Source organism: Kogia breviceps, chromosome 4 (assembly GCF_026419965.1).
Source record: "Kogia breviceps isolate mKogBre1 chromosome 4, mKogBre1 haplotype 1, whole genome shotgun sequence".
NCBI classification, from domain to species: Eukaryota; Metazoa; Chordata; class Mammalia; order Artiodactyla; family Physeteridae; genus Kogia; species Kogia breviceps.
In genome coordinates, this window is record NC_081313.1 from 168,495,171 (window position 1) to 168,512,809 (window position 17,639).

Genomic DNA, 17,639 nt, shown 5'->3' on the forward strand with positions numbered 1-17,639 from the left:
CTGTTTCTTGCCTCTCAGACCAAATGTTTTCTCTTGCTTCCAACCAAGAATTCAGCTCATTGTTATTCTCTATCCAGGCCCTTTGTTTTGGGACAGTCATGGAATTTCAACTCTTAGATCTTCCTGTGAGCCTTGGAATTTAAACAGAGGACTATAATGATGGGGCGAGAGTTTTGGTACACAGTTACCTGTCCTGTTCCCCACTGAACAGCCTTAGATGGAGAAGGATTATTGGTAGAGGTGGGAATCTGACATCTCATGGGCTGGTTGATTTCCCCACCTTTCAGCATCCCACTCTGGCCTTTGTCCTGGGACAGTGACTTTAGCTCCTGATATCTTGGCTCTACAGTGTTTCCCAACTTTTTACATTTTAAGAAACTGTGGTTTTCCCTCTTGCCTTGACATGGAGTCTTAGTATGTAGGCCTTCCATGTCTCCTACATGAGGAAAAGCTTAGAGAAGGGGCAGAGGTACAGAGGCATTGGCTGCTGGCTGACACATGGGAGCTGGCTGGCTCCCATCTCCAGTCCACACAGTCAGCTAAACTGGAGACCTTGCGCGCGCGCGCGCACACACACACACACACACACACACACACACACACACACACACACGAGGCCAGCCTCACTGAGGTGTCAGCTCTTCTTTCACTCTTCTCCTTCAGGGCTGGGCTCCAACTGCAGGATTTCCCTGCTGCCCCACTGTGTGCCTGTCATGCTGGACACACAGCTATAACAAAGAGCACTTGCACTCAAGGCTGCATGAGGAGAGGGAATGAATGCCATCTTTGGAAGCAGTAATGCCTGGGTCTAAAACTTGGCCATGACCCTCATTAAGTCTTGTGACCTTCAGCAAGTTGGCACTTAGCTTGAGTCTCAAACTCCTCATCTGTAGAATGGGATGACAATGTGTACTCTGCAGAGCTGCTAGGAGGGTTAAAGGAGAGGCTGGGGGTGGGGCAGGATGCAGGTCTGGCATGTGATGGCCTCTGTGCAATTTTGTTTTAGCTCCTCACCCCCACGCACGGACCTTTAGGGCATGTCCTGCCTTTGTTTCTGTTAAACCCCACATAATTCCTAGTTTCACCTAGAAACAAGTTAGTGAGTGAAGTCAGTAACCATATACCACAAAGTTCTGGCCTGCTCTGTGCTCTGGAACACAGGGAGGGAAGTGGATGGGGGCATGTGCTGGTGCCAGAGTGTGTCCTGATCACATGGTAGGGCTGGCCCTGACTCAGTCCTTCTCAGGAAAGTCATCTGCATGAGTAGCCAGTAGTTCTCAGCTCCCCACCCTCACTTGTTAGGGTCAGATATGAACATCTAGGCTTTTCCAGGGTCCTCCCTCACCCCGTTTCACAGGGCTACCACAAAGCCTGATTGAGGCCTTTCCTCTTTAGGTCTGGTAGGTCTACCCTAGGGAAAGGTCTGTCTCTCTTTGCTCTTTTGCTCCAAACTAACAGCACTCATTACCCACCCCGAAAGGAAAAAACAAAACAAAAAACAGGAAGAAAAAAAAAAAAGCCAGCTTGCTCTTTCTCGATTTTGGCTGCAGGTGTTTCCTCCTTGGCTTCCTTTTTGGCATCCTGGTTCTTGTTCTTACTTCCCTGCACCCTCTAGCCTCTCAAATGCCCTGGACTCCTCCCTCCTGGAAGCCAGGGGTTGTGGGGAGCAGGCCCCCAGATCCTTGGCTTCGGGTTTGGTAAACGCACTACTGAGGCAGGCTGCTTGGCCTACCTCTGGCAGGGCTCTTCCCCTCAACCCCACGAGGCTCTGGGCTCTGGGGCTGGGGAGACGCGAAAAGTCTGACGAATGGGGTGAGTGTGATTGGGTTGATGGGTATCGACCCGTGGAGTTGCGATTGAGAGCGGCAAAGGGCCCAAAGATAACAGCTGTCCCCACAGCATCTCCAGAAGTTGGGGATCCCGGAAAACTTGTGGTGTCCAGACCGCGAGTCTTTCTGAGAGGTCGGGCGTTGGACGCCAGCTGGGGAGAAGGGGTCCCGGGCGAGTAGGGGCAGCCGGCCCCGCCCCTCGGCCTGCCCCGCCCCGCCCTCCCCGGGGAAGGGCCACGTTGCCCGCCCGGCGGTCCGGCCCTCGAGCGCCGCAGGAAGAGCCTGCCTGGCGGAAGGCGCCGGCGGCCTCCGCGCTAGCGCCTGCAACGCGCTGGGGCACCGGGCTTGCTCCCCAAGCCCCGGGGCGAGCCAAGTTCAGGGCCGGGAAGTTGGGAGGACCTGGTGAGTGGGGGCCGGGGGACGCCAGCGTCCGTCAGTTCTGGGGCTTGTCCTCGGAACGGGACCGAGGTCTCACTGAAGGAGGCCCCGCAGGAGCGGAGAGGGCGCAACGAGGCTGGGGTCCCGGCTTGGGAAGCTGTCCCTTTCCGAGCCCTCCGTGTCTCCCGACAGCCCCGGTGCCCGAGAGAGGAACTTGGCCCGGGCCGCCCCGGGTCCCGGCCACGGGCCCCTTTGGAGCCGGGAAGTGGAGCTCTGCGTTCCGCTTTCGGAATCCCGGGCTTCCAGCTGGTGAGAGAGGGCGGGCTCCGCGGGGAGGGGGCTGGTTGTGAAACTCAGCCTCCGGGCCGACGTGGGTGTGGGGCCTGGAGGAGCTGGGGTCGCTGGAGAGGGTTTGGGGAGCGGAGTGCTAGGTGGCCTTTCCCCAGATCCCACCCGCGCGTCCATTCCAAAAGTTACTAGGGGTTCTTTCTCCTCTGCCGGGAGGAAGAATTGACTCGATGTGGAAATAAGTAAATTGTCAAGAAAACTTTCTCCTGCTTGTTTGCTAATGTGTGTGGAGTAGGGGGCCCCTGAGACGTGCAGGGCCCCATCTTATAAACCCTGGAGTACAGGGGCTGTGGCCGGCTGGTCTGTGTCCCCACGGGACAGTGAACCCTGGAGTGAGGCTCCACCTTGGTTAACCTTTGCCCCTGTGATGCGTTTAATTAGTCCTCCCTTTACGAACATCACTGGCTGAGATTGTCCAGCTTTATTTTCTGTCGTTTATAATACTTTTCAGACCATGTAGACTTTTCTTTTAGATGCTTACATCCCCCCAGCGTCTGCCTCGAACTGTGAATCACCCCTGCCTGACCCCATTACCCGAGACCGTTGAGGTCTCTTGGATCTCCCCTGTCCTTTTCTCAGATTAGAAGGCAATGTAGTATGTCTAACCTCAGTGGCACCTGTGACAGGTTAAACTCATTTCCTGTTTGGGACACTGGGGAAATTGTCACTGTCCTTTTCATCATCAGAGCCCAGGGGCCTTGGAGATGATCCAAGTCAACCCTCTCCCTGTTCAAATGAGGGAACTAAGGCACAAGTGACTTGCCCAAGGTTACTTGGTTTCCCAGGGCTTCATGCTTTTTGCTGCACTAGCATCATATATCCCTTTAGCCTGCATCCCTTCCCTCTAGGTCTTATTCTCTAAGTCCTTGAATTATTTAGTGTATCTTCTCCGACTCCCTTTCAGTTCTAACATCCTTTTGAAATTATGGAGCCTGGTACAAGGTACAGGAGTCTAGCAGAGGTCTAATGAACAAGAAAGTGATTCAGTTAAGTCTCCATTATCTGTGGCATGTTCTATACTTTATGGTTTTTTTCAGGCAGTGCTTTTTAATGTACTAAGCAACACAGAGATAGAAAGGAAGTTCTGTCAACATTCTTTCAACTTCCATACTTTTTAAAAGCTAAATAAGACTTCATTATTGCTTACAGTGAGAAGTTGACTATCTGGTGTTCTCTTGCTGTTTGAGAAACATTTTCTTGTCACAGAGAGAGAACTGGCTAGAGAATACCATAGGAATCAAAGTTTTAAAAAGGGATCTCACAGCTCATAGGCAGTTCTTCAAAAGAAGAAACTGAGCTAAATGTCCATCAACAGAGGAATGGATAAAGAAGATGTGGTACATATATACAATGGAATGTTACACAGGCATAAAAAGGAACGAAATTGGGTCATTTGTAGAGACGTGGATGGACCTAGAGAGTGTCATACAGAGTGAAGTAAGTCAGAAAGAGAAAAGCAAATATTGTATATTAATGCATATATGTGGAATCTAGAAAAATGGTATAGATGATCTTATTTGCCAAGCAGAAATAGAGACACAGACATGGATAACAAACACATGGACACCAAGGGGGGAAAGTGGTGGGAGGAATTGGGAGATTGGGATTGACACATATACATTATTGATACTATGTATAAAATAGACAACTGATGGGAACATACTGTATAGCACAGGGAACTCTACTTAATGCACTGTGGTGTTCTAAATGGGAGGGATATCCAAAAGGGAGGGGCTATATGTATATGTATGGCCGATTCATTTTGCTGTGCAGTAGAAGCTAACACAACATTGTAAAGCAGCTATACTCCGTAAAAAGTAATTTTAGGGCTTCCCTGGTGGCGCAGTGGTTGAGAATCCGCCTGCCGATGCAGGGGACGCGGGTTCGTGCCCCGGTCCGGGAAGATCCCACGTGCCGCGGAGCGGCTGGGCCCGTGAGCCGTGGCCGCTGAGCCTGTGCATCCGGAGCCTGTGCTCCGCAACGGGAGAGGCCACAACAGTGAGAGGCCCGCGTACCGCAAAAAAAAAAAAAAAAAAAAAAAGTAATTTTAAAAGAAAAAAGAGAAGAAGCTGAGACCCACGGGAGTTGGTGGAACCTGCCCAGAACCTCCTGGGTTTTTATTGAGGGTCTTATTCACTAAAAAGGCTCACTCCTCATCTCCCACCCCAGTGCAGATGTCTTTGTACTTGGTGGTGTGGACCAGCTATGTGACTTCCCTGAAGGAGTTGTGAAAACTCTGGCAAAAAAAAAAAAAAAAAACCTAGGGCTTCCCTGGTGGCGCAGTGGTTGAGAATCCGCCTGCCGATGCAGGAGACACGGGTTCGTGCCCTGGTCCGGGAAGATCCCACATGCCGCGGAGCAACTAAGCCCGTGAGCCATGGCCGCTAGGCCTGCGCGTCCGGAGCCTGTGCTCCGCAATGGGAGAGGCCACAGGAGTGAGAGGCCCGCATACCGCAAAAAAAAAAAAAAAAAAACTAGTGTGAGTTTGTACCTTGCAGGCAAATGTTACATTAATAACAGAACATCAGGTACTCAGGTCAAGGTTAAGGACTGTTGTTCTATTTTAGAAAAGGAAGATGTGGCAAATTGTATTTTCCCAAAATGGCCACAACTTGAAACATCCCACTCTACATTGTTACAATAGGACATTGCCCTCCTCCCACCTGGTGGTGGGGAGTCTGTGTTCCTTTTCGCTTGAATGTAGGCAGCGACTTGTGATACCCCTGGCCTGTGAGTAAGTCAGAAGTGATCCAAGGTTTTGGATCAGTGTGGTTTTGCTCCTGGTCTTTCATGTAGTTGCAGTCGTATGTGGCTGGGGTTGGAATCATCTGGAAGGCTTCCTGCCATGTCTAGTGGCTGATGCTGACTGTTAGCCGGACCTTAGCTGTGGTTGTCAGCTGGAATACCTACAGGTATCCTGTCCACATGGCCTGGGCTTCCTCTTACCTTGGTGGCTGGGTTCCAAGAGCAGGCATCTCAGGAGCACCAAGTGGAAACTGTATTGCCTTTCGTGAACTAGTCTCGTAAGTCATATAATCATCACTTCCTCTGTAGTCACAGATCAAAGAGAGGGAACATAGACCCCATCTCCTCCAGCTCTGGAGGGAGGAGTGTCATTGTCACTTTGTAAGAAGAACATGTGGGATGGGATATTTGGTAGTCATCTTCGGAAAATGTAATCTTTCACTGTTAGGCTGCTAGTTTGGTCTTCTTTCTCCCCGATTTAGTGAATAATGCAAGCAGCCCTCCATCTAGCTACTTGAACTTCGTACATGTGCCAAGCACTGTCATAGGTATACAGATCATAGAGCCTTTTTTCTAAGGAGTAAGGTGAGAGCCAGGTAAGTACAGCCACAGGTTCTGTTACAGTGTGGAGAGGAAAGACAGGAGGTGTGGAGAGAGTACAGTGGGAGTATAGCTGTGGGAAGCCTGGCTCTGCCTGGATGTTAAGGAACTGGGTTCTGAAGGATGTGTAATGCTTGTTGGGGCTTTGGATAATAGTTCGTGATGCGGGACCAGCCAGAGGAAAGAAAGCAGTGTACAAAGGGTACTTATTGAGGGAAAGAAGTAGCCTGTTGAGGCCAGAGTATGGGGTTCATGGAGTTAGTGGTTGGAGGGGAGGTTGAAAAGGAATGTTTGAGTCAGTTTGTTGTGAAGGCCCTGTGTGTGTGTCATAATAATGATTTTGAGTTTTAGTCTGTGGGCAGTGGCAGTATGGTTTTTAAGGCGGGTTAGTGTTGGGACCAGTTGTGTACTTTAAGAAGGGTGCTCTGTTACTGTTGGGAAGGTCGCTTAGAGGGAAGCAGGTTGCGTGATAGGTGATCCAGCTGAGGAGCCACATCAAGAGTTCAGTATTTAATAAGAAGGAAAGAGAGTTCAGGTTAAAGCGCTTGAGATCTTGACATGGGATGATGGCAGTGAATGAGTAACTTTCTCTTCCATTTTCATAATTCTGAAATTCTTGGGGCTGGATATGTTTCAGAATTTAGAATTTTTTGGATTTAAAAAAGATGATCTGGTGCATTTATGATGTAGTGAAGGTCTGGAACAGCATACCACAATCCAACATGTTTATTTCTGTAGCAAAACATATGAATGGGATAAATAAAGACTGTAAGTAGCCTCACATTAGATCAGATTTCTCCAAATGAGGTTAAGCCAAACAGGTGTGGAAAACGTCTGTTTTTCAGCACTTTTTGGACTTGGGAGTTGCAGTTAAGTGATTGTGGGTGTGTGGCATCCACATGGAAGCCCCTTTTTTGTTGCAGGCAAATCTGAATGTCAAGAACCCTAGCACAGCAGCTTGGCAGCACTGGGAGAGCGGGTCCGCCTCCTCAGGTAGCTGGTAGTAGAGGGGATTTGACAGATGCTGAGCACAGCGTTGTGCTGGTGCTGTTGGTTGTGAAGGGGAGGTGGACCTCACAGGGCCCGAAAGCATCAGGGGAGGTGTCCTGGCGAGGTGTGAGTCAGAACACACTAGGTGAAGAAGAGAGAGAAGAGCCGACCAGGCATACCGGCACATGCAGAGGCCCTGAGGCAGGCTCCAGTGTTTGGGTCCTGGAAGGAATCTAGTAGAGTGGAGTAAAGAGAGCCAGCGAGAGAGGGCACTGGCTAGCAGAGTGACTGGCTAGCATTTATGCTGTCATATGCTGGACACTGTTCTAAACACCTGATGTGAATTATCTCACCCAATCCTCACAGCAACCCAATGAGGTATTCTGTTATGGTTTCCATCTTAGAGGTGAGAAGACTCGGAGTGATGCCAGGCATTGCCCTGGGCTCTTTGACTTGCCCTTGTTAACTGCCGTACCCTCCTGATGGTAGGACTCAGTGAAGTGCTTCCTGGATGAGTGCATGGGCTCTGCTGGCCAAAAGCTGGCCTTCTGGACTTGCTCATCCCTCAGGTACAGCCAGCTGCTGGAAAGTGCCTGCACTTGTGTATTCGCACACCACTAACTTCTAGACAGAGTGGGGGATTCTGCCCTGGAGAGTATGTGGAGAAGCAGTAGAAAATGGCACTGGGACTCTGGGTGAGTCCGTGTGGAGAAGGGGTGGGGCCTGGGAATAGGTGCATCACGTACTCCTACGGCAAGAGAAGCAAGTCCTGTTTGAGCATTTAGAGAAAAGGGTTGTGGGGTGGAGAACAAGGGCCTGAGGGCTAAGGTGGAGACCAGGCTGGACTAGGGCAGCTGTTTCCTGTGGGCTGTCTAACATTTCTCGAGGTTTATAGACTTGCTAGGAACACAGTCTGCAGAAGGGCTGAGAAGATTGTTTTCATCTGCCTGGCTTAGAAGGTGTTGGGAGGTCTTCCAGGCCTCAGGGTAGTGGGTGTGGGCCACCTAATTCTAATGTCTGGAGCAGGGTGCAGGGTAGAGAGGATGTGGTCCCGTGGGGTTTTGCTACCACTCTGAGAGCCTGCTGGTTTGAGGTGGCTCATTGATAAGTCAGAGACGCCAACACTTTGGCTGATGGAGTCAGTTTCTCTTTTCTTTCCCCATCTCTTTATCTAAAGACTGTTCCTTCGCAGTCAGTGGGAGGCAGGATGTTGGGGGTTAGGGACTCCAACATTGACCACATCCTGAGGGGGAGTGAGGCAGAAACTGGAAATCTGTGTGTGTTTCTCTTCTAGGAAACCCTAATTGGTATATGAGCACTAATAAGGTGGAAATTTAATGACACAGTAAAACTGAAATGGACTTGAGGTTTCTGAGAAGACTGCTCCTATGGCGTTGTGAGGGTGGATGGTTTCTAGGAGGAAGACAGGGGGTGGTGGTGCTTGCAGGGGCTGGAGGCGTCTCTGAGGAGGGAGGCAGAATCCATTCCCTTTAGAAACTCTTAAAGATCAGCCCTTTGATCCTTGGGTACTGGATCTGCCTGCTTAAGAGTCCAGGAGCACAGAGATGAGATCTGGGACCCAAGGTTTTAGCTAGGGTTAGAGAACCAGTCTGTGAGGCAGAGGGGAGCTGGCAGAGCAGTCAGCACAGGCGAGTGCAGACCTGAAGCCTTGGGGTATGAAGTGTTGAGACCAGAGGCAGGAATGCCAGGGAGAGAGTTGCATGGTCAGGAATGGCAGCTGTCCTGGAATGGGAGGGTGTGGTAGATCCTTTCAGTAATGAGGCCTGGTGGAGTGAGGGGGTTGGCAGGACCTTGCCTTTTTCTTGTTGGATGTGTGTCCCAGTCCCTTCCCAGAGCCTGGCAGAGAGCAGGTGTGTGCTGCATGTCACGGAGCGATTGAGGAGTTCAGGAAAAATGGATTGTGTCCCAGTTCTTCTTACCGATGTGCCCAGCTGGGGCCATATTGGATGAAAGTAGTCAGAACTGTGGGCTGTCCCTATAATTGATTTTAAGAAATTTTATTTGAAAATAACTTCAAACTAGAAGAAAAGTTGCAAGAATAAAAAATGGTATAAGAATACTCATATTCCCATTACTCAGATCCATCTATTAACATTTTGCTCCATTTGCTCTTCACACATACATGATATCTTTGTTCTGAACCATTTGAGAAGTTGCATCTACCATGGCCCTCTACCCCTCGTTACTTCAGCACGTGTTACCTAAGAATTGGGATATTCTTTTATATAAACACATTATGGTTATCAGTCTGTCAACACTGATACTTTGATCTACTGTCTATATTCTGATTTTGTCATTTGACCCGCTAATATCTTTTTTAAAGTTTTATTGGGGTATAAATGACATACAGTAAACTTTACATAGTTAAAAATGTACATTTTCATAAGTTTGTACATATGTATATACCCATGAAACTATGATTCCACAAAGTTTCCTAGTGTCCCTTTGTAATACCTCCCCTGATGTTCTCACTGCCCCCATCCCCAGGCAGCCACTGATGTGCATGTACCCTTTCACATCTTGAATAATTATTTTGAGATTCGTCCATGTGTCGTGTGTATCAGTAGTACGTTCCTTTTTAATTGCTGAATATTATTCCATTCCATGGGTAAACCACAATTTGTTTATCCATAGTCCCATGTTGATGGGCATTTGAGTTGTTTCCACTTTTTGGCAATTATGAATAAAGCTGCTGTAAACACTCCATATAGGTTTTTGTGTGGACATATGTTTTCATTTCTCTGGGGTCTGTCTGTAGGAGTGGACTTGCTGGGTCATATGGTAACTCTCTGTTTAGCATTTTGACTAGCTGCCAAACTGCTATAAAAGGACATTAGTTCCATATCTCACACCATATACACAAATTAACTCAAAATGAATCGTAAACCTAGATGTAGAGCCTAAAACTATAAAACCTAAAAAAGAAAACGTAGGGAAAAATCTTTGTGACTTTGGCAAAGATTGCTTAGATACAACGCCAAAAGCATGATTCATAAAAGAAAAAACCCCTGATAATTGGACATCATTAAAATCAAGAACTTCTGTTCTTCAGCTGACTCTGTTACAAGAATAGGACAAGTGTTTGAATTTTTGCCAGTCTGATGGGTGGAGAAATGTTATCTTAGTATGGTTTTAATTAGAATTTTTCTTATCGTGAGTGAAATTAAATACCTTTTCATATGTCTAAGGACCATTTTAATATTTTTGTGTGTGAGTTGCCCTAGTCTTATAGACAAGAGTTTTGGCCTTTTTCCCCCTCAGTTTTTAGGGTATTGGTTTATTATTTGTGAGTATGTTGCAAATATTCTCTCCCAGTTTGTTATTTGTCTTTTGACTTGGCTTATGGTGTTTTTAGCCACGCAAAAAGTGTTTTATTTATTATTGCATCTGTATTTTAAGTCATACTTAGAAAGCCTTTCCCTATACTAAGGTTATAGAGGAATTGACATATATTTTCTTTTAGCACTTGTATGGTTTTATTTTTCTACTTAGATGCCTAGTCCACTTGGAATTTATTCTTGTGTATGGATCTTTTTTTTTTCCCCTAAGTAACTATAATTGTAGTAACACTTTTAATAAGATCTTTTTTTTGCGTCAGTAGTTCTAAATATCCCCTTTATCGTACATTAGATTTCTGTGTGTATTTCTGGAGTTTAACTTCTGTTCCTTTGGATGATCTGTTTACATACCAACACCACATACTTTTAATTATAGAGGCTTTGTAACGTTTAGTATGTTAATATCTGGTAGGGCTAGTCCCTCTTCACTGCTCGTTCATTTTCATCATTTTCCTAGATGTTCCGTTACGAACTTTTGTCTAGCTCTATAAAAAAGTATTTTTATTGAGATTTCTGATGATGCCGAGATGTCCTAACCAAGAACAAGGGATATTTAAGTCTTATTTTGTGTCTTTTCGGGAATTATAGGTTCTTTTAGGTTTTTGAATATTTCTTGTTAATTCCTAAACAGTTTATCATTTTTGTGGCTATTATAAATAGGGTTTTCTCATTTGTTGTTTTTTTAATGAGTTATTATTTGTGGATATGAAGGCTATTGATTTTTGCCTGTTAATTTTTATATCCCACTACCTTGCTCAATTCTTTGATTGTTTAGGTTGGATTTATCATTGATTCTCTTAGAGTTTTCCAGGCGTATTCTCATAGCATCAGTACATTGACATACTTTTGCTTCTTTTCCACTTGTTCTGCAGTCCAGTTGCATTGGCTGATCCCTCCAACAGAATGTTAAATAGTCATGTAGATCTGGGGTGGCTTGGCTTTACTCCTGACCTTTGTGAGAATGCCTCTGGTGCTTCCTTATTAGGTAAGGTGCTGGCTTTAGCCCTGAGGTGTGATATTAGAGTTTTAAAATCAGTAATCTTTGGGCAGTTTGATTTGAGGCATGGGAGGCAGATGGTCTAACCCCCACCTCTCCTAAGCTCTGGACAGAAGATGGTAAACAAAATCTGTCAGGTAGGGAAGGGGGAAAGGGGATTCCTTTGCTTCTTCTCTTCCATGACATCACTTTCTACACCACCAACCTGCCCCCCCGCCCCCCAAAAAAACCACGTTGCTTTTCAGAGGACTCATGAACTCATTTTGGAGTGCGGGAACATGCTCTCCTAATCCTATTCTTCCACACAGATTGACCCTCCAGATTAGGGAACAGGCAGCTTTTTGTTTATTTGTTTGTTTTTGTTTTTTTGTGTGTGTGGTACGCAGGCCTCTCACTGCTGCGGCCTCTCCCGTTGCGGAGCACAGGCTCCGGACGCGCAGGCTCAGCGGCCATGGCTCACGGGCCCAGCCGCTCCGCGGCACGTGGGATCCTCCCGGACCGGGGCACGAACCCGCGTCCCCTGCATTGGCAGGCCGACTCTCAACCACTGCGCCAGCAGGGAAGCCCCCCAGGCAGCTATCTTTTAAGAGAGCTTTGGAGTTAACCTCCTGGCCTTCCTTGTCCTGCACTTTTTCATCTGTTTCTGCCCCCCTTTCTTCCACTCCAGGGCAGCCCCATGCCTTGTGGTGATGGTTGTTTTTCTCCTCTCCTCAGGTGCATGGCTGCTTCCTAATCCTGGAGCCCAGAGGAAACATCCCTAGAACTGTGGGAGTGTGAGCCAGGCAAGCCAAGGGCAGCCTTGAACCCCACCTTTGCCCGCCTCCCCCGCGGGGGCCAGGATGCTGAAGAAGCAGTCTGCAGGGCTTGTGCTGTGGGGCGCCATCCTCTTTGTGGCCTGGAACGCCCTGTTGCTCCTCTTCTTTTGGACGCGCCCGGCGCCTGGCAGGCTGCCCTCAGACAGTGCTCTCGATGACGACCCCGCCAGCCTCACCCGTGAGGTGATCCGCCTGGCCCAGGACGCTGAGGTCGAGTTGGAGCGGCAGCGGGGGCTGTTGCAGCAGATCAGGGAGCATCACGCTAGGTGGAGCCAGCGGTGGAGGGTGCCTACCGCGGCCCCGCCTGTGCCGCCGCGAGTGCCTGTGACCTCTCCGCCAGCTGTGATCCCCATCCTGGTCATCGCCTGTGACCGCAGCACTGTCCGGCGCTGCCTGGACAAGCTGCTGCATTATCGGCCTTCAGCGGAGCGCTTCCCCGTCATCGTCAGCCAGGACTGTGGGCATGAGGAGACGGCCCAGGTCATCGCCTCCTACGGCAGCGCTGTCACGCACATCCGGCAGCCTGACCTGAGCAACATCGCAGTGCCACCCGACCACCGAAAGTTCCAGGGCTACTACAAGATCGCCCGGCACTACCGCTGGGCGCTGGGCCAGGTCTTTCACAAGTTCAAGTTCCCAGCGGCCGTGGTGGTGGAGGATGACCTGGAGGTGGCTCCAGACTTCTTCGAGTACTTCCAGGCCACGTACCCGCTGCTGAGGGCCGACCCCTCCCTCTGGTGTGTGTCTGCCTGGAATGACAACGGCAAGGAGCAGATGGTGGACTCAAGCAAGCCTGAGCTGCTCTACCGCACAGACTTCTTCCCTGGCCTGGGCTGGCTGCTGTTGGCCGAGCTCTGGGCTGAGCTGGAGCCCAAGTGGCCCAAGGCCTTCTGGGACGACTGGATGCGCCGGCCAGAGCAGCGGCAGGGCCGGGCCTGTGTGCGGCCTGAAATCTCCAGAACGATGACCTTTGGCCGCAAAGGTGTGAGCCATGGGCAGTTCTTTGACCAGCACCTCAAGTTTATCAAGCTGAACCAGCACTTCGTGCCCTTCACCCAGCTGGACCTGTCCTACCTGCGACAGGAGGCCTATGACAGGGATTTCCTTGCACGTGTCTACGGTGCTCCCCTGCTGCAGGTGGAGAAAGTGAGGACCAGTGAGCGGAGTGAGCTGGGGGAGGTGCGGGTGCAGTACACGAGCAGGGACAGCTTCAAGGCCTTCGCCAAGGCCCTGGGAGTCATGGATGACCTCAAGTCTGGTGTCCCCAGGGCCGGCTACCAGGGCATCGTCAGCTTCCTGTTCCGGGGCCGCCGTGTCCACCTAGCCCCACCCCAGACCTGGGAGGGCTATGATCCTAGCTGGAATTAGCAGCACCTGCCTGTCCCTCCTGGGGCCCCTCCTGGCCATATCATGGCCTCAGATGGGACCGCAGTCCCTGGGCTGCATCATCCTCTCTGTGTTTCTCTCTTGGGTCCATTTATCTTCTGTTTTTTTTTTTTTTTTTTCTTTTTTTCTTTTTTTGAGTGGCATTCGAGTGCACAGATGATAAGGTGAGGGTTATTCTCCCGTTCTCAAGGGGGTCAAGTCAGGGGGATCTTTCTGGGGTATGTTGGGGGAGTGATTAAGCAGCGAAACCACTGTGTGGTAGGGAGAGACGGGCTTGTTGGGGCCACAAAATCCACGTTCCAGGTTTTCTCCTAGGACATCTGTGGAGAAGTTGACAACTTTCTCTTGATCAGGCCTCTTTTTCCTGTCCTGGCTATTCTAGCCAGAGTATGAGCCCTCCTCTTGTACCTGTCCCCCACCATCTCCACCTTCCCCCAACTGGAGCAAGGTGGGAGGCTGGATTATGTGAGCAGGAGATGTATTTGTGGCCAAAATGAGACTAACCCAAGGGGTTTCATCATCATCAGGGTCTGGGCAGAGCTGTTAGGTTGTCGGGGTTTACTCCCTCCTGCCTGTATTTCTCTTTTTCCCCCCTCTCCTTTATCCTTGACCGTCGCCTCTCAGCTCTTCTTTCCCTGCAGCCTAGCAGTTCGTGATTCTAAGATGAAACGGTGAAGGGGAAAAGCAGAACCTCTCCTTAGCTCACCCGCTGGGGTGGGGGGAAGCCTTGGGTGTTGGGGCGCCCCTCCCTCATCCTTCCTCCAAGAAACAGACTGCCCCCTATCCCGTCTTTTCTAAAAACCAATCCTTTCCCTGTCGCTCTGGGACAGTTTATGCTAGCCCGGGCCGGGCCCGTGGCTTCTGGAGGCCCTCTCAGTGTGAGGTAGAGCAGCCAAGACCATTCAGCCCAGCCGCCTTCCCTTCTCCCCCAAGCATTCCCTTCCCGTGTGCACAGATCAGGACGCAGATGGTGGGTTGGAGAGCAACGTGTGTGTTTTTCTTTCTTGCCTGACCTCAGTTCATGGAAGAAAGTTGAAGCTACAGAATTATTTTCAAAAATAAAGCCTGAATTGTCTGAAAAACGGTGTGTGTTTGTGTGTCCTGGTAAAGGAGTTGGGGGTGGAAAAGGGAGGAGAAATGTGGAGGAAGCAAGGAAAAGAATGAGGACGAAAGGAAGGGGCTGCACAGGCGAGAGGAAGTAGGTCAGTTGGAGGAAGGAAAGCAGGTGACCGGAAGATAAGAGCAGGGAGTGGGAGAAAAGGCATAGGAGAGCTAAGGAGGGGCCTAGGTGGGAAAGAAAGGCCAGGCTTGGAGGTGGAGGGGGCCCAAGGCTTCACTCCCCTAGTGCTAATCTTCTCTAGAGGTGGGCTGTGGGGCCCTCAAGGCCTGGTCCGAGAGAGAATGCAGGCAGGCCCTTCTGACATGGGCACCTTGGGCGGGATGCCCTCCGCTGGCCCAGGCAGCATTCGCTAGGCATCCTCCAGCACCTTCCAGGACGCAGAGCTGACAACTGGATCTCAACACTGGCAGCAGCACCCACACATAATGGCAAACTTTGCCTGAAACTATCCTGAGAGTTTCTATTTTCCACTAATTTTTTTTTTTATTTTAATGCTCCTTGTGACCTACCAACTTGATTTCATCAGTGGGTTTGAAAACCCTGAGCTAGGTGACTTTGTTGACAGAAACCGTCCTTGAGCTTCACACTAGATGGCTGAGTTGCGAGAAGGGGGTGTCACCAGGTCACTGAGGGAGCAACGCTGGCCTCCCTTCTGGGCTAAGGGAACCAGGGTCAGACATTCATCTTAACCTTTTAGATTGTTGTAGAGCTAGTTTTGTCTTCCCACGTGCTCTTAGGTGGATGTTTAAACCCTGTTTGGGGGTAGAGAGATGATGGTTATCCGCGATTTGCGAGGCTCTCCCTTTCGACACAATTGGGCCAGCTGTGCTTTGGCTGCCAGAATCCATGTTCTTAGCACCAAATTAATTTAACAGTTGCTTACCAAGTGCATTGTTCTGAGCGCTCCACAAATTAAAATGAACTCTAATCCTCAAGGAGAATTCATGGGTAGTTAAGTATTGCTCCGTTTTACAGGTGAGGAGCAAACGGGCACAGAGAAGGTCCTTTGTCCAAGGCCACACACCTGGTTGGGGTGGAGCCAGGATTTGAATGGAACCCATGTTGTTAATCACTACTTAATCAGGACCCTTCCCTTCCTCTCCTTTACAGCCTTTCCTCCAAGGCCGTCTCCTCTGCCTTTCTTGTACTCTGGTCTCCCCTCCCACAGGCTCCAGGTTGGTGGGTGGGCCTGGGCTCCCAGGCCAAACAACAGGTGGGAGTGGGAGGGCAGCCCTCCCAGGGAGATTGTAGAGGAGGAGACCCTCAGAAGATTCTGGCTTGTTTCTCAGGTTTGTCCTCAAGTGAGGGAGGACTTTCAGGGGTCTCTGTGTCCTGTTTCTCTTCCTTTGGATGCGGGTCCCCAGAGAGGCCACATTCACTATGCCAAGGCATCCTCAGGTGTGATTCATGTGTGCATGGCTGCCATCCCTCATACAGCATGATCCTCCTTTGGATAACAAAGCAAGCGGACATACCCAATGGAAAAACATGGTGTCATTAAATCCTTCAGAATTCTGCTAACCTTGACTTTGGAGGTTAAAGATAATACCAAAGAGCTCACCCAGCTCAACACAGCTTCCGGCCAGGTGGGCCTGATCTTGGGAGAGGGCAGTGAGTGGTGGCTTAAAGCAGGATCTTAGTCCCCCACCCAGGAATTGAACCTGGGTAACCTGGGTGAAAAACCAGGAATCCTAACCGCTAGACCACCAGGGGCTAGAGACCAAAAGCTAAGTTCCCCTGGCTCTTGCCCCATTTGAAAAACGAATTTCTCAATGAGGCAAAAACTGTAAAAAACAGGTACAAAGTTTATTATCAGAGACACAGCATAACATGTGGGAGAGCACACAGAGAAACTGTTGATTGATTTAAGACAGAAGCAAGGCAGAAATATACACCAGGAGAGAAAGGGTGTAGGTGTCCTCCCTGGTGGGGAGGAGCGCAGTAAAAAGGCGGTCAAATCATTTATATAGGGCAGTTTTTCCCGGTCTTTGTTTACCTTTGGCCAATTATCCTGTTTCTTTTCTCATACCTGACCTGACCTGCCCTAGGACCCTGCCCATATGCGTGCACAAAATTTTGCCAAGATGGATTCCAGCATAGAGGCCTGTGGGAGTTTTGGCATCACCTATTGTGGGGTGGCACCCCCTCCTTTCTGACCCCCTAGGAGCCTTTCTGCGCATGTGTAGTCAGGGAGGTCTCCTTGGTCTCAGGAATGGTCATCTTATCTCTTTACTCCAGCAGAGCTCAGCTCCTGCCATTAACTTTGGCCTTGGAGCGTCCAGGGGAAAAAAAGCTCCAATTTTACTCCACTTGACAAACACCAGCTGTCCAGCCCAGGGGCCCATCTACCTCCGACCTCAGGCCCTCACTGAAACGTCGGTGACCGACTGGCAAGGTGCTTGCAGGTGGCAAGTCCCCGTGGGTGGAGGGTTTGTTGGCGTCTCAGCTGCCCACAGGAGGCCTCACGGGGACCTGGTGTGTTTGTGGGCCCAGAAACAGCTTGGGCCATCCCACCACTCCTGCGCCTTTGGCCTTGGCCCTTCAGCCTCTGCCAGTGACCCAAGGCCTTCCTCCTCCATTTCCTGCCATTCTCTCCAACCACTGCTGTTTCCGCCTTCCCTCCCCTGCACAAGTCTCTCAGCCTAGGTCCTCCGCTCTTATCTGGGTCATTCAGGTGGGATTTTACTTGTGGGCTGAGTCATCCCGGTGTGGACAGATGTGTTGGATAGAGTCTCTGGCCAGGGTCCCCCTGAGCCTTGGGTTGATCCCCTGGGGTTTGTTCAAAAACCGGACCAAGGCTGGGGGTCGCACCTGGGGGCGTGGTAGGGGGCCAGGTGTAGGGCTGACTGCAGAGTTGAGGATGGAGATTGGGACAGGTGGAGGTGGGGTGGGGGGAAGGGGAGCTTGGGGGTGTGTGTGCTGAGTTTAGATTGTTAGATACAACAACCTTTTAAAGTGAAAGGTATCATTTCCTTTTTCGCTTGTTACAGAAGCGAAATATATTCATTTTAGAAATCAGCAGATAATAAAACATTCACACGTACATACCCACCCCCCAGTCCCATCTCTGTT

At 49.8% G+C, this 17,639-nt stretch overlaps 1 protein-coding gene across 10 annotated transcripts in view; it reads left to right on the top strand.

Annotated features, from left to right (window-relative positions):
• Positions 1 to 14,529, top strand: part of MGAT1 (alpha-1,3-mannosyl-glycoprotein 2-beta-N-acetylglucosaminyltransferase) — a 78,109-nt gene extending 63,580 nt beyond the window's left edge. For 8 of the 10 annotated variants that reach the window (XM_067032345.1, XM_067032350.1, XM_067032347.1 and 5 more), the window contains one exon: positions 11,961 to 14,529. In XM_067032345.1, coding sequence (XP_066888446.1) covers positions 12,086 to 13,429 — 1,344 coding nt within the window. In that variant the 5' untranslated portion in view covers positions 11,961 to 12,085 and the 3' untranslated portion in view covers positions 13,430 to 14,529. Of the gene's footprint in view, positions 1 to 2,054; positions 2,517 to 11,960 lie in introns of those variants that run through there. The other 2 variants (XM_059063200.2, XM_059063201.2) reach the window with 2 other exon arrangements.
• Positions 14,530 to 17,639: the final 3,110 nt, after the last annotated feature.